Source organism: Seriola aureovittata, chromosome 6 (assembly GCF_021018895.1).
Source record: "Seriola aureovittata isolate HTS-2021-v1 ecotype China chromosome 6, ASM2101889v1, whole genome shotgun sequence".
In the NCBI taxonomy this organism is placed as follows: Eukaryota; Metazoa; Chordata; class Actinopteri; order Carangiformes; family Carangidae; genus Seriola; species Seriola aureovittata.
In genome coordinates, this window is record NC_079369.1 from 22,605,373 (window position 1) to 22,621,032 (window position 15,660).

Genomic DNA, 15,660 nt, shown 5'->3' on the forward strand with positions numbered 1-15,660 from the left:
GGTTTAGCTGGGAGTATCCTTTGTCTGTTGTGAGTGACTTCCCACTGGATTTTCCATGTTCTCACCCTGAAGGTGTGTTTACACACTGGTGCTGATTACCTGTACAGGTCAGCTTCTGGTTGTTGACACTCCACCACAGCCTGCAGAGCCTCCAGCTGGGACACTGACTGACACACTGATGTCTCTGCCACAGAGAAGTGGGTCTACAGACACACACACACACACACACACACACACACACACACACACACACACACACACACACACACACACACACACACACACACACACACACACACACACACACACACACACACACACACACACACACACAACACAGAAATACAGTTAAATGCTGATGAAAGAGAGTCATTGTTTCACAGTGAACAAAGATACTTTTTTTCAGTTTATATGGGAGAAGTTTTCCTACAAAGTGAGAACTCATGAAAAAAGTCATGATCACACAGATGTACTGTTGGAACACACAGCTTTCTATTTATGAAACAACCGGTTCAGTCAGTTGGTGCTGCTCTGCAGGAGAGGAACCACCTCAACTGTCAACATGGCCAACAGGAAGGAGGGAGAATGTCAGGTTAGGGTGAATGTGAGAGTAATACAGACCAATGGATTTGAGGAATCATGATTTTATTTGCATAATATTTGAACCAAAGTAGATTGTTGCTGAAATTGGCTCTCCATCTATTAAAAAAAAATCAGAAAGTGGATAATCACTGAAAATTTCCAAAAGTCAGATAATGTATAAGACCAACAATATCCCTGTGTTAAAACACAGCAGGGGGCTGTGCTGGTGGGAGGGTGTTGTTTAAGGTAGGGTGACAGAATGAGGTACAATCCCCAGAGTTCAGCTGGAGTGACAGATTAATGTATTTAAAGGCTTATCAGATGTCGAAACACATCATAATGGTTTATAATACTCAAAGCCAGGACTTTACAACTCTAGAAATTCATGACAATGCCAAGTTAAATAGTAGAAATATGGCGTTCACACTACAAAGTAATTTACCAGGAATATGCACTTGCATGTATGTGATTAGTCCGTGTTGTCAGGCGTACACAACAAAACTCCAACACCAAGAAGACGGTGCACTAGTGTAGTATCACTGTACTATACAGCATGCAGACAGCTGCGGTTGACACCAATTTATAACTATATCAAAAGGTGCATAGATTTTACAAACACATTTCTAGGCCAACACAAAAACCCATCATGCTGCATAAATAAACTGTAACAGAAACAGCAAAATGTTGTTAGAAATACAATTTTGCAACATAGCCTCTGGCAAGACTGGGAGGTAAGGCAGGGAGGGGAGAGGGAAGAGGGGGGGGGGGGGAAGAGGAGAGGGAATTTTCTAAATATAAAATTAAGAGATAGGAGGCGTTTTATAGTGAAATTATATAATCATATCCAAGTCATTTTAATTTTTTTTAATGATATGCAGACACCTGGCAGGCACACACACAAGCTGCCATCAGTCATGTGACAGATACACAGAGGACTGCCATTTAAACTCTAAATTCCAACTAATCACAGATGAACTCCCATTATATGCAAACAATTCCCATTAAATAGCTTATGGGTGAGTCTCTCTCCATGCATAGGGCTTTAATATGAGTTCCATCAGCCTTATGCTACAGGAGTATCAGCATGTCATCAACCCTCTTTTCCTATGCATCACCTCTATCATCACTGGTGAGTCCATTCATAAAACCCCACTAGCTGCAGTTCTTCAGAGCACAAAGCTACACAACCTAAAAGGTAACCCGTGGAGTTTTTGACCACTAGTAGTGCTAGTAGTCACCTCAAAATGTTTTTTATGTGTGGGTCCCCACTTTGTTTGAATTGTGTACAAGGATGCACATGTAAGTGTTTGATGAAAAACACTGGATGAATGAACTTTTAACAGAAGTTTAGCTTGTTTGTTTACATTCCACGGGGCATTTTTAAGGTGGAGCAGTTGACTTGAGGCGTTTGCAGGTTTGAATCCCAGGAGTGGTTGTGGCTATCTTGTTTATTCAATCAACTGGTTGACTGCACTACAAACAACACTTTTTGCAGAAAGAAACAAAACCTCACAGAGTACCTTTAGTAATAGACTGTTAAATGTTTTCACACCACAACTTAGACACAACACGGATGACACACACAGACACAGACAGACACACACAGACACACACAGACACACACACACAGACACACACGCACACACACACACACACACACTCACACACTCACACACTCACACACTCACACACACTCACACACACACACACACACACACACACACACACACACACACACTCACACACACACACACACACTAGGGCTGTCCCAAACGATTATTCTTTAAACGATTAATATAGCGATTATTTTTTAGATTATTCGACTAATTTAACGATTATTTTTTTAAATTAATCTAACAGTAATTTTATTGCAATTATTTTCCAGTTAGTCATTTAATATAACAATTTGCCCCGTCCAACACACACACACTGCACCAGGGTGTTTCCTCTTTATGTGCTCATGCATGACTGTCATGCTAGAGTGATATGCCACATGCACTTTGCAGAGTCTGCAGACTACCGCACTGTTGGTGTCAAGATTAAAGTATTCCCAAACTTTGGAGGACCGTTTGCGAGCCTTTTTTGCCGCGTGTTGCTCCACACGCTCCGTCGTACTGCTGGTAGACGCCGCCATGTTGTTCAAATAGATTACACAGACGCAAATCATTCACATAGTCAATGACTTCAATTACGTCACTGCGTAGAAAGTTCCGGTTTTGTTCTATGAACATTTACCCTGTGTGGTTTTAAACGACGCGTCGACACTAAAATTCCACGTCGAATAATTTTTATAATCGACAAAGTCGATAACATTGGATAATCGTCCCAGCCCTAACACACACACACACACACACACACACACACACACACCTTAAGGTTGGTCTCTCCGTCGAGGCTGGCTGTGGTGATGTGACAGGTGCCATCTGCACGATCTGATGACAGCAACACCAGGTCAGCAGGGAACGTTTCATCTTTAGCCACACGAACAATGTCCCCTACCTAGATGGAGGGAAGAAAATCACACACAAACCAAGATCAATGCACACCACACACAAATTCAGACAAACACACAGATTGTTAAATCTTGACTTATTTCTAACTGTTCTTTTTGTGTTAATTAAATTTCCTTTTGTATAGGACCATGATGAAAAAAACATTCTGGACTGTCATCCTAAAATGTTTGTCTTACAATCAGGTTAGTTTCAGTATGCACGAAATGATCTCTTTTTGCCGATTATGACTTCAAACTATGCAATGTGCCACAGTAACCTAAAATTATAGGTTTAGTTAGACAATGTACCTGCCTACGACAAAATCTTCTTGAAATTTGAATTTTGGGTTTTCCATGTATTCAAATTCATAATTTTTCTGAGAAGCCCGACTTCTTCGGAGGATTTATGTGCACTACAGTGTTCTGAGTTACACGTATAACCAGGTAAGAAAGACACCTCATCAGTGAGAGGACAGGAAAGAGAAAGACTTGCTATTGCTAATGGGATGCTGCAAGTGTGCAAATAGCTCAAAAATGAGTCACTATGGTTCACCAACAGTCTTCAGGAAAATGACAGGCTGAAATACAGTATGATTCAATACAGTATGATTCAATACAGTCAAATAATAATATTTACATGACACTGGCATTTGCTGAGACAAATGCATCAGTCATAGAAGATTCTTATATTATCTTTCTATACAGTCTAGTTCTACAGAAACACTACTAGCACCAGGAATTTAACAGCTAGGCTAAAGTTAGTTAAGGCAATTGGCTATGAAGTGTGAAAAGTTATTCTTAGGTCCTGTAAGGTGCACGTTTCAGACATCTTACCCTGATGTTCTTAGATCTTGTCTGGACCAGACTTCCACTGCGAACCACAAACACTGGAGCCCCATTCACCTCATTGTCTGCCTTGTGTCTCAGCCAGTCCTCATAGCCCTATGAAAACACTCATTCAGTAACCAACAAAATGCAGTTGACAGCTGCCAGCTTCACAGTGGAATAAAGCATTATTACAACAGTGGTGACAGGCACGAGTCACAGGTCAACTGAGCTGACTAGTAGCTGCGTATGTTAATCTGACCACACTGTTTTGTGTCAGTGCCAAGTTCATTACTTGTTAGAGAATATGTCATTATGAACAACTTCAAACAAGTTTTGTTAATAAATTTAAATTCAACTGAATACTAAACTTAGTTGAAACAAGTTGGATATCAAAAGTTGTTGGCTACAATAAATTTAACTTTAATCATGCAGCATGTACAGTGTATGTTACTTCCCCATTTTCAGCACAACAAAGAGGAAGTTATCATGTGTTGGTGTTCTCACCTGTTTTATTGCAGTTACTGTAATCACAAAGAAAAGAGGCAGACCGCTGGTGACTGGGGAAGTTGGGGTGTCTATCATTAACTGCAAAGACAAATAAAAAGGAGGTGATGCAGAGATACCAACAAAGTAGATGTGCAGTGCTAAAAACAACAAACAATAAACCACAGAATCAGTCAGAGTGGGTGTTCCCTGTTAGAGAGAAAACTAAAAAGACAACAGAGGGAAGTGGTGGCTGATGTGTCAAACAGGAAATATCTTTAACTTCCTTCAAAGGTTAACTGTCAGTTCAGAACTACTCACACAGAAGCATACACACAAACGCACAGCACTTGAATCAGTGATGAAGCATTTTTTTAAGGTTTTACACTCAGGTACACTTTAGGTTCACACACATTTTCCACAAAACTGTAGTTTTACAAAAAAAAAAAAAAGGCACCCTTCTCTGCGAGTGTTTAATAAAAACCTCTACTTTTAAATACTATTTTACTTTTGATTCATTCATTCATTTACAAATATTTTTTCAAATATATATGTATATATTTGTGCATTTTTGTTTTTATTTAACAGTTGATAGTATAGACTAGAGGGACAGGAAATGAGGGGAGAGACAAGGGATAAGAAATGCAGCCCTGACTGGACTCGAAGCAGGTGTGTTGCAGTGGCAGTATATTGTTACATGGAGCCACTCAGCCACCTGAGTGACCAATATAAAACAAATATACAATTTGATGTATAATATAAAAAAATTGATGTAATACACATTCATGCCAATAGTTTCATACTAATCCACTACTAGACAGGTGGCGGAGAAGTGCCGAAAAAAGCAGCAATGCTCCAGCAACGGCAGAAAAGACGAAGACTGCTGAAAGGTAAACATGCATGTAAACAATGCAAGTTTCAAATAACCAAAAAATAGTTTGTTGCAAATGCAAATATTTTATGAGAAAGAAAACACAATCTACATGTCTGTTAGCCCTCGAGGATACAAACAATGGATTTAGGCGAGTCACACTGATTGTAAACTGAAACTCTGTTTACAAGAAAACTCCTCAGGATACATTTAAAGAAGACACGCCAAAGACATATTTGAAGAGGTAAACAAACAGTAAAAACAAACATCAAGCTCTAATAAGAATTTACATAAACTACAATGAAGACTTTTCTTTACATGGTTTGTTAAGGGAAACAGCGGTTAACAGTGGTTATCTAGGAATTCATCTCAGGCCACCTAAAAATTATCAAATGGGCCATCCAAGAAAACATCATGTTCATAATGTCAAGATAAAAAGAGGCCCTCCTTTCAGTAATTCAGACTAAGTTGACGTCAGCTTCACTGAAAAGTTGAGTGGGTGAAAAGAGAGCCCTTTTTAGACAGAGTCAAGTCGATTGCTTGGGCTTCACTACACAGGCCCAAATAAATCAGGAGAAGTCTGAAAATTTGAAAGCCAAATCTTACTTGAGCACAGGCTGAGTGATGCAAAGTGAAGGCCCAATGCTTAGGGCTGGCTTTAAAGTCACACGTTTAACTTAATGTGTGGGTGGAACGTGTTAAAACAGAGGCAGACCTGTCTCTCTGCTGGGCCCTAGAAGTAAATGAGTCACTCACTCATGACTAAACAGACACACATACATTTGTATTTAGGTCAAACTTTAACTGTCACCATCTAACTGAGGAGAACATGCACCTGCTGTAAGTAATAGTGAGCGTTTGTGCAATTGGGAGTGTTATTACCTGTACAAGGAAGATAATGAGAAAATAGAAGTTGGCTATCCTTCTGAACTGCTCAAACAGATTCTTGGGGACAAAATTCCAAATGGTGTACTGAAAGAGAAAGAGAAAGAAAAAACTGCATTGAGGATTTACAGATAAACAAATGCATGAGGCAGTAAAACCAGCACATTTCTGACTGGTGGTATGCAACTAAAAAATGGCACATTAAGAAAACAACTTCCATCAATTCATCTTTAAAGGATACCAAATTGAATAGTGTAGTGTAAGACAAAACCAATGCTTGGCATAGTATCATATGTATCCTGTAACTATATGGCTGACAAAGACAAAATGTCTTTTCAAAGAATTTGTCTTCAAATCTTTTCATACAATTTCATACAAAAAAAGTCAACACTGTACACTGGAACTCCAAATAATACAAGAGATATAACTGCTTCAATTAACAGGAATTTAGTATCCTGAATTTATGCAGCAGGACCTCAAAGTCTTTTGCTACTTGGTGAAGGAGTTCAGCCAGTTGTGCTGAGTACACTGTTCTTCAGAAGAGCTGCTCACTCGCAGCTGTGACTGTTTTTGTTCATCTTAAATTTCAGTCCATCACTTCCTGTGCAGCATGGGCTCGAAAAGAATAACAGATGGAAGAAAAAAAACTGTGGTTGCACTTACACTACAGTAAATTTGGAGTTTTAACAACTTGCTTTCATGTTTTTAAGGTGAAAGTCATCACATTAGTGGACAGGTCCACCAAGGTCTGTGTGCTGAGATTTCTGTCTCTCAACAAGCATGACTTAAAATCAATTTAATCCTAGCTGAGGTAACTTAAAGCTACTGTCAATCATGTAATCAACTGCCTAATCAATGAAAGTCATTAATGCTGGAGCAGGCAGCAGCCTCTTTGGATTATTATCCTTTTGTTCTGTCTTCTTCAAACTGACCCACTAATCCACTCACCAACACAAAACTTTTTTGTCTGAGTTGATCCTGTTATCAACAAATCGTGTTTCATCCTATCTCTCTGCCTCTGCACCAGTCAAGCTGGTGCCAGAAATCAGTTAAAGTTTCTTTTCTTCAGGCATGGGTGTTGTCATTGGTCAGGCTCATGCAAAATGTCATGATTCATATCTTTCAACAAACAAAACAACAAGTGCTTCAAACCAGCTAATTCGTTAATAAATAAATAAACAGTGCTTCTATCACGCATCTGTTTTGCATCTGTTGCTAAAGATGCTAAAGTTACAACATTGTGCTTTTGTGGTGATGACACAGAATTTGAAAATGGGATTCTGGCAGTTATGTGAAAAAATAAAGCAAAAGATCTGAAGATTCATGATACACGTTTTATCATCAACCTTTTCTAGAACAGAACTTTTATATCCTTGTATTTAAAAGACAATAAAATTATATATGTGTAGTAAAAAGAAACTATGTATTGCCTCATTCTGACTGACCACCATGAAATCCTGTTGTGATTGCACCATGGGGAAAATTGCAACAATGAAATAAGCAACGTTTGGTACCTTGGATGAGATGATTCTGTTGTCTGCAAAGCGTTGTGGTATGTAGTGGCCATGCTGGGGGAAACGGTTTGCTACGTAAACCGTCCTGGTCTCACTCTGATGAGGGGGGTCAAAGCCCTGAGGGAAGGGAGGATACATGGAAAGAGAGAGGGTGTGGGGAGAAGGGGGAAGGAAAAAGGGACAAATGGAAAAGGTGCAAAGGGAGGGAAAAAGGAAGCAGCAAGTTATTTACAATAGACATCTCACTTTTTCTTCTTTGTAATTATTCCTTTTCAAGTTAAACACAACTCTAGATTATAGTTCTTTCAATAAGCAGGGCAGTGCTACTGTACTTTAGGACAAAATGTTGACGTGTGCCTTTGACCCCTTTTCATGTGCACTTGTGTATAGCTGAAATACTTAGATGATTAACAGAAAATGTATAAGCAACAATTTTTGAAGCAATAACACCCAAGATTGTAATTTTTCTCTAAAACACAAACAATGACCTGGAAATACTTTTACATTTCCACTGGAGGATCACTTACATTTAAAATATCCTTAGATCAAGACATTAGCATTGTAGACAACTGACTGAAATGCAGATTAGGCTAGTGGTTCATAGGCAATGCAACATTGGCCCTATTCACACCTGGCATTAACATGCGTCTCCACATGTGTCTCGAGTGACCACTTGTAATCGGATCTCACTTCCCCCGCTCTTTATGCAAATAAACACATGACAGACGGGTCTGTTTTCAATGTGTTTGTTTTGTGTTTGTTTTTGTGTGTGTGTGTGTGTGTGTGTGTGTGTGTGTGTGTGTGTGTGTGTGTGTGTGTGTGTGTGTGTGTGTGTGTGTGTGTGTGTGTGTGTGTGTGTGTCTCTGAGCTGGGTGTTAATGCCAGGTCTGACCAGGCCATTATGACCTTATTTTAAAGTAAGTCATTTTATATTGTCAGCATTGAGGAAAAGCACGATTAATCCCTGTAAGTCTACACCACACTAAAATCCCCTTTGGGCAACATTTTATGCTTCTATTCAATGGGGTTTCCGTTACTGTGGTGAAGACATTTCTCTATGGGTCATTATTTTCCCTAGCGCAGCAGAGGTTCTGTTGGGAATTGAGGCATCCTAGAGAAACAATACCAGAAACTACAGTACTGTTACTGTGCATCATACAAGTACAGATGGTGGCATATACTTGCTCAACTAATACTACCGTATACTGTAGTTAGTTTCTGAGCACTGAGTACTATAGCTGGTTAAAGCATGTTTGCAGCATTTAGAGGAACCATGATGACTGTAAATTTTATATTGATACTCTGCACATCCTTTAAACTGATATGGACACTTCTTAAGCATGGGTTAATATTAGATTTGTCAATATCTAACATTATCCGCTATTGTTGGTGATTTCTCATCCACAGACCAAAACAAACAGATGCAATTTTTATACACATTTCCATCACCATAAATGTCACAATTTCATTGCATAATTCTAACATAATTTCCTGGTACTGTCCTTTCTATCACACTCAAGTCAACTAAAGTAAGAAGGTTAAAGCAAGTGCTTGCAAATATTTGCAAATGACATAGGTCTAACACAGTCACACTCACTCACACACACACACCCATTAGCATACACAGAGGAATGTATCCGGGCCACGTCACTCACTCCCACACTGATTCACCTCTGTCCAGGGACACATGTAATCTATTAGTGCCTTTCACTCTCTTATGCTATCCATCTGCTGCTGCTTTCTTACTGTTTTCAAAGTAAATGCACCACATCCAACACTAAGATTGAAAAACAGCACATTATTACCCAGTGTAAAGTAGCTATAGCTAGAAGGTCTCATTATTTCCTCTTGCTGGTCTCATTTACAAAATTTACGTGAATAAATCACTTCATTTCTTTCAATAACTTTCAGCATGCCATAAACAATCTATTTAAAACTTTGCACACAGTGCCCTTTCTTTCATCACCTGGCATGAAAATCAGTGATCCACTTTTAAGAATAAAAACAATATGTGCAGGATTTTCCATTTCTACTCATCCATTCTTTTCCACTTTGTTCAAAGCTTTTAAAAGACATTTCTCTGTTGTTCCTCTGCCTTTACGTTCATTTTAGTCAGATGGTCAGAGTTGTCTCTTGCTCAGCCCAAAGCTAATGGATGGAAGAGGGGTCAAACAGTGGCCACAGTAGAACAGTAGAAGCAAAAAAATAGCTAAATGTACATTTATACCAACTTCTAGCCTCTAAACTTCTGTATCTATAATGTATAATTAATGTAGCCTCAAATAGCATAATTAATTTTCTTTTGATTAAAGACTCTCACACCCGAGAGCACTTATTCCATGTATTCACTGCAAAAAGATATTTGTCTTGCACTCCTATGACATAACATACAGAGCAAATTCAGCTCCATGTATCGGTCCTGTTTAACCACTGAATTGCATGGTTCTTTTTAAACATGCACAGATACTCTGCACAAAAGACAGTGACAGAATCCACACAGTCAAACATACAGTTTACAGTATATACTGGAACCACACTACTCTCACCACTGCACTGATGCAGACTCAGTCATAGCAAACAGCAGCATTTCTCAACTGCATGTGAATTCCTGACCAGGGAAATGCAGCCTACAAAGCAACTTCTTACAAATTTCAAGTGCATGAATGAAACTTAGTTAAAACTACTCAGTGTATCCTGCTGTGTTGAATTGTGATAAACCATGCCTTATTAAATGTTCTGGAGAGCGATAGGTATTTCTGGAAAAAGCTTCTACCAGCTCACAGAATAAAGTTTACTTTTGTTTTTATCAGTCTTTAGAACATTTTAAGAAGAAAGATGAAGTGAGCATGTAAAGTTAAACCATAAAAAATCTTTTAAAGCAACATCCTGCCTCAGACTCAATCAAGGTTGACATACAATACTGTATCAGTAGCTTAGAGTTGCCCTTTATAACCAGAGCTTCTTGGAGCAACAGGAACATGCACAATGCTATCACTGTTTGTTAACACTGGCAGCTGAGCAGCTCCCATGAGGCACTAACATTTAAACAGACATTAAGTAATACAGGATTTTAAATCAACCTATATGTACCAGCAATTGCAGACACTTCCTGACACTGCAAGGGAGGGGTTTTCTCACATCTAACAAAGTAATTGTTGAGTCACTGGCATTAGTCAATGAGCTGCAGATAGATTATGGCAATATGTTACACTTTAGCACTGTTAACATATTACTTAATGCCCTTTTACATGATTACTGTAAGGGACCCTGATGGTGGTTGCTAGAGGAGAACATTTCTTATTACCTTTCTCCACCAAGTTTCTCAGACAGTCTGAGGTGTCTGAGGTTCTAAATCACCATCATATAAATCAGCTGTCATTCGTTCAACCATCAGTATCTTTCCACACCATAACTTAAGTTATCTTAATTGCTAGCTTAGTACATGCTTAACTGTTCTGTGCAACTGTAACAAAGACGTGGTCTTGAGAAATGAAGGGAAACACGTTACCCAATGTTTCTGTAAGCACCACAATGTAGCTTTAATGCAGTCATTGCTGCAGCATCAGTCACAACAAGAAAAACTAGTAATTTCTACCTTTAACAGTAAATAAAACAATATTCTCACACCAGGATTATCTGTTCGATGAGACTGAAGTGTTAAAACCATTTATTGTCCCTGTGCTATGGCCTATCCTAAATCAAGTGCCTGCGTTTAATGCTCCTCTTGGGGCAGCAGATATTAAATGACAACAATGGTCCACACTATCTCAGTTATGTCAAGCAAATGACTCTCACGTAAAGAGTACCACACTGCATTTCACTTTAAGAGGTAAACAATTTACTTTTTAATTCATTCCTTGAATGTTTGAGGAATTTTGAAATAACCAAAATAAAGAACTAAAAATTTAAACAAATTTAAACTTGATCCAGATCTCTTACCGTATATATAACTCTGCAGCACTACTGCTACCAGCAAGTTTGGTTAATATAGACTTAAGTTATTCCAATGCAGGCTGACTACAAGTGTAGATAATACACATACATGCAGGTTATGACTTAAACATTCATTGTGCTGATGTCATACTTGGCTGACGATTAAATATGACTGGCGCGGATTAGAGGCACTTGACCTTTTCATTAAGTACACCAATAAGGTGAGCCCTGCTAGAAGCCATTTTTCATTTTTATTTCCCCTATTAGAAAAGATTTAAAGAGGCTGACACTGAATATTAAATAGAAAATAACAGGCCTCATTCACATTTTTTACTGGCAGCACTGCAATGAAAATAAACATAAGTACGACTCTCAGTATAGCAACAATTGCAATGTGTCTTTCTTGTAAACACTAAGAAATCATACTTTTTTTTTTTTTTTTTTTTTTTTTTACACATTTTGCCCCCAGTCTCTCGCGCCTCCATCAATTTGTAGACCGACAGGTAATTACTTCCTGCGTAAAGCCTACAAGTCCCAAACTGCCTTGGAGGAATAATTGCCCTGAACAATGGCTGGCAGACAGCTGAAGGCATCAGAACCAAGGCAATGAACTGAGTCGTATTGCAGGCTAAGAGCATTTAATCAAATGGGATGAGCTAGTCAGGGATGGAAAGAGGGAGAGATGGAGTCACATAAAGACTAACGGTAAAGACAGAAAGACTGCAACACCAAGAGAAAGACAGAGAGCAATAGCCTGTGGTCAGATGCGGTGGGAGGTGCTTTTGATGCTATTGCTGATGACAAGAGCAATACTAACATGACCAAAGGCATGCCAAACACATATCTAATAACATGTGGCATGAAATGAATAGCCTGAAGCACAGCTGCAGATGATAAGGAACTGGCACAGACTGGTTAATTATCTGATGTTTTACTGCTTTATTATAATAGACTATTAGGATTGCTGCAGCAATGTCCTAGAATGATCATGAATGAGACTATAAAAGCGTAGGACATCCTGTTAGTTCAGCAGGATAACAACATTTGTGATGTCATACATACCAAATAACAATTATCAACATAATCTTATCCATTTTTCACTTCTTTCAGTGGGTTTCTTTCCATTTCACTCTGACATAAAAATTAGCCTGCAGGGACTGAAATTTGTTTGAGATAAGGAAAGTGTATCAAAGTAAGCAATGCATAACCTCTAGTTTAGTTTCAGGTTTTTTTCTCATAAAATAACATCAGTTGGAGGCAACGACAGTTCTGAAATTTCTTCTGGCTTAATGCATTAAAGCAATATCAAAGCTTTACATCTGTGAAGTATGCCTTTGGGAAATAAAACAACACACAAACCATACAACACAAGCAGTAATAATATATCATTGAAGTTATGAAAAGGACAATGTGAAGGTGGTGGTTTCTTTAATTAAAACAGCTGCTGTTCCACAGCCAGATCACACTTCTCAGACATCCTGACTGTGTGAGTTGACTTTTAATACCATGTGGGCATGGAACAATATATATATCAATATAAAAACTTATGATGTGCTTTGGAAAAAGGTCAGAAATAATATAAATAATGCAATTTGCAATTACACTTTTACGTTTCCAGAACAAGACGTCAAAGGGTTTTCCCAGTTGTAACTGTTACTTGTACTGTAATCATAGTAAGTCTTTTATGATGTAAATGCAGCATTACAAGCATGATGTCAGTATTACTGATGGAAAAAGACGGACATTAAAAGCCTTTCAGACTGCCTGTTAGGACTCCCCCACCTTCCCCTCCTCCTTTCTCCTTCCTCATGTGGACCAATGTCACCAGGAAGAAACTGATAAGTAATATGCGAGTGAATAAACATCTGTGCATTACCTTCCACCTGATACGAAGGTCAGACAAATGCCCTCAACAAACTTTTACATTAGGCCGCTTGTATCAAGATGCATTTTAATTACATTTTTAATTAACTAGGTGGGTCATTTATATGGGATGGGTCAAATGAACTGAGCTATCTCAAATTAGGAGGAGGCTACAATTTCTATGGACTCAAACTCCCTATGGTGCTCCTTAAAAAGTGAAGGCCAACATTAATCTCTAAATGGAAAAGAGAAAACTTTTTTGAACACACTGACAAACTGAGCAAGAGCCGCAGAATTCAGTAAGTTAACATTGATTAAACTCACTGGCTATGGTGACATCAACAGTTTGGCCTCATCTCATAATATGCAGTCATTCATTCATTCATTCATGCATTCCCATGGGCATGCCCCCCTCACATGCTCACACAGCCTCTCTACTAGTCACACCACTCTCATTTATACTGTATGTCAATGCAGGTTCTTATTCAAACTTGAACTGTACTTTGACATACAGAAAATCCTATCATAAAACCATCATATGACCATTGTGTTATTGCAGCATGACTGAAGCACAAATCATACATCCCTCAAGCATAATTCATAACTCAATTCATCTACTCCATGTTACTCCATGTACTGGCAATAGTAGTTATAATCAGAGTCAGGTATAACTAATTTATTTGACATGGTCCATTATTATTGGTAAGCTGCTTTACTGATGCCTTTGCCTGTCGAGGTGTCACCATACAGTCATGTTTGTGGGCAAACAACAGGTGATTACAGCAAAAACAGGATGCTCTCGAAACACATGTAATCAATCGAAGACCGTTGATGTTTAATATAAGCCAATACATACAGATCTGGCTATATAATAAATATAAAACACTAGACCGATACAAAGGTCTCATTAAAGTTAACATAAGAGAGGTCACTGTGTATAATTATATTAGAGATTTGAGGCTAATATCTAACCAGCTGTAAAGTTGGTTTATTGACTCTTTTGACACAAATAAACAAGTAAAAACTCCGTCCAAGTTAGAGTACTGTGAGGTAGCAAACGTTAAGAGTTAACGCTAGCTAGATGTAGTGGAGTTAGAAACGCTGTTTAACTTTTTACATTGTTAGCCTGCTAGCTGGCGTTAACTTAGTTGACTCTCCAAGTATTTTTCAATGGGACACGAGTAAGTTGTTGTTAAAATGCTAGCAAACTTCATATAAACTCAAATTTAAACTCAAAACTCCGGTCTCAACTAGTTAACAGAGTTATCCATTGTCAGCTCATCAACAGTAGCTAGCTGGGAAGGTGGCTAACATGTTAACCTACACCTGGCTGTCACAGCTGCGAGACAAACAATAATGTTTTAGACATATTGGCAACAGCTAATTGGCTAGGTTAGCTTGCTAAATTTTACCCAAATAAAAGTTAATACAGCTTTCCGTGGGCTGAGTTCTGTAGAACATGACTGCTGTTGTGGGCTAATGAAGGCTAACGTAATGAGAAAGGTAAGGAAGCAGTTTTACCAGCTGCTGTCGTATCCACCGTAGCATCCTTGCAAAATACGTTCGAAGTAGAGAGCACAGTCGCTAGCCCAGCGCTAGCAACTAGCTACTCCAACAAAATCGTCCCAAATCATAAATATTTCCCCCAAAAGGCATCTATTGTCGGTCGCATTACGCGACACATTCATGCAGTGTAAATGTAGAAAAAAATCAATCCAGTCTTTCCCATTCCGTGGTAATGTCAGAAAACTGAGCCCCGGTAAAAGTGACAGACGGCTGGTCACAGAGTCCCAGCGAGCTGCGCACCATCTCTGCTCTGCCACGATCAGCTTCCCCCTGCCAGCACACAGCTCTGTGCAGACTCTGACTGTTCTCTGGCGGCCTCGCAACGCCCCCTGCCTGCTCATCATAGATAGATAGATAGATAGATAGATAGATAGATAGATAGATAGATAGATAGATAGATAGATAGATAGATAGATAGATAGATAGATAGATAGATAGATAGATAGATAGATAGATAGATAGATAGATAGATAGATAGATAGAGTCTGTGATTTATCTACAATAAAGTGTGAAAAGTAACAGTAAGACTGGACAGCTTTTAGAGGATGAGTTATATTTGTGGAGCACATCAGGCATGAGTGCAAGTGTTGTTGCACTTTTCTTTTTTAGTGAAGTTTATCTAGTGTTGAATGGCCCTGAACTTA

General features: G+C 38.7%; 1 protein-coding gene across 2 annotated transcripts in view; it reads right to left on the bottom strand.

Moving 5' to 3' along the window:
- Positions 1 to 15,270, bottom strand: part of atp11b (ATPase phospholipid transporting 11B (putative)) — a 52,871-nt gene extending 37,601 nt beyond the window's left edge. For both annotated transcript variants that reach the window (XM_056377839.1, XM_056377838.1), the window contains exons 1-7: positions 14,972 to 15,270; positions 7,655 to 7,771; positions 6,138 to 6,227; positions 4,406 to 4,486; positions 3,908 to 4,015; positions 2,953 to 3,081; positions 100 to 203 (exon numbers count right to left, since the gene is read on the bottom strand). In XM_056377839.1, coding sequence (XP_056233814.1) covers positions 100 to 203; positions 2,953 to 3,081; positions 3,908 to 4,015; positions 4,406 to 4,486; positions 6,138 to 6,227; positions 7,655 to 7,771; positions 14,972 to 14,998 — 656 coding nt within the window. In that variant the 5' untranslated portion in view covers positions 14,999 to 15,270. The remainder of the gene's footprint in view (positions 1 to 99; positions 204 to 2,952; positions 3,082 to 3,907; positions 4,016 to 4,405; positions 4,487 to 6,137; positions 6,228 to 7,654; positions 7,772 to 14,971) is intronic.
- Positions 15,271 to 15,660: the final 390 nt, after the last annotated feature.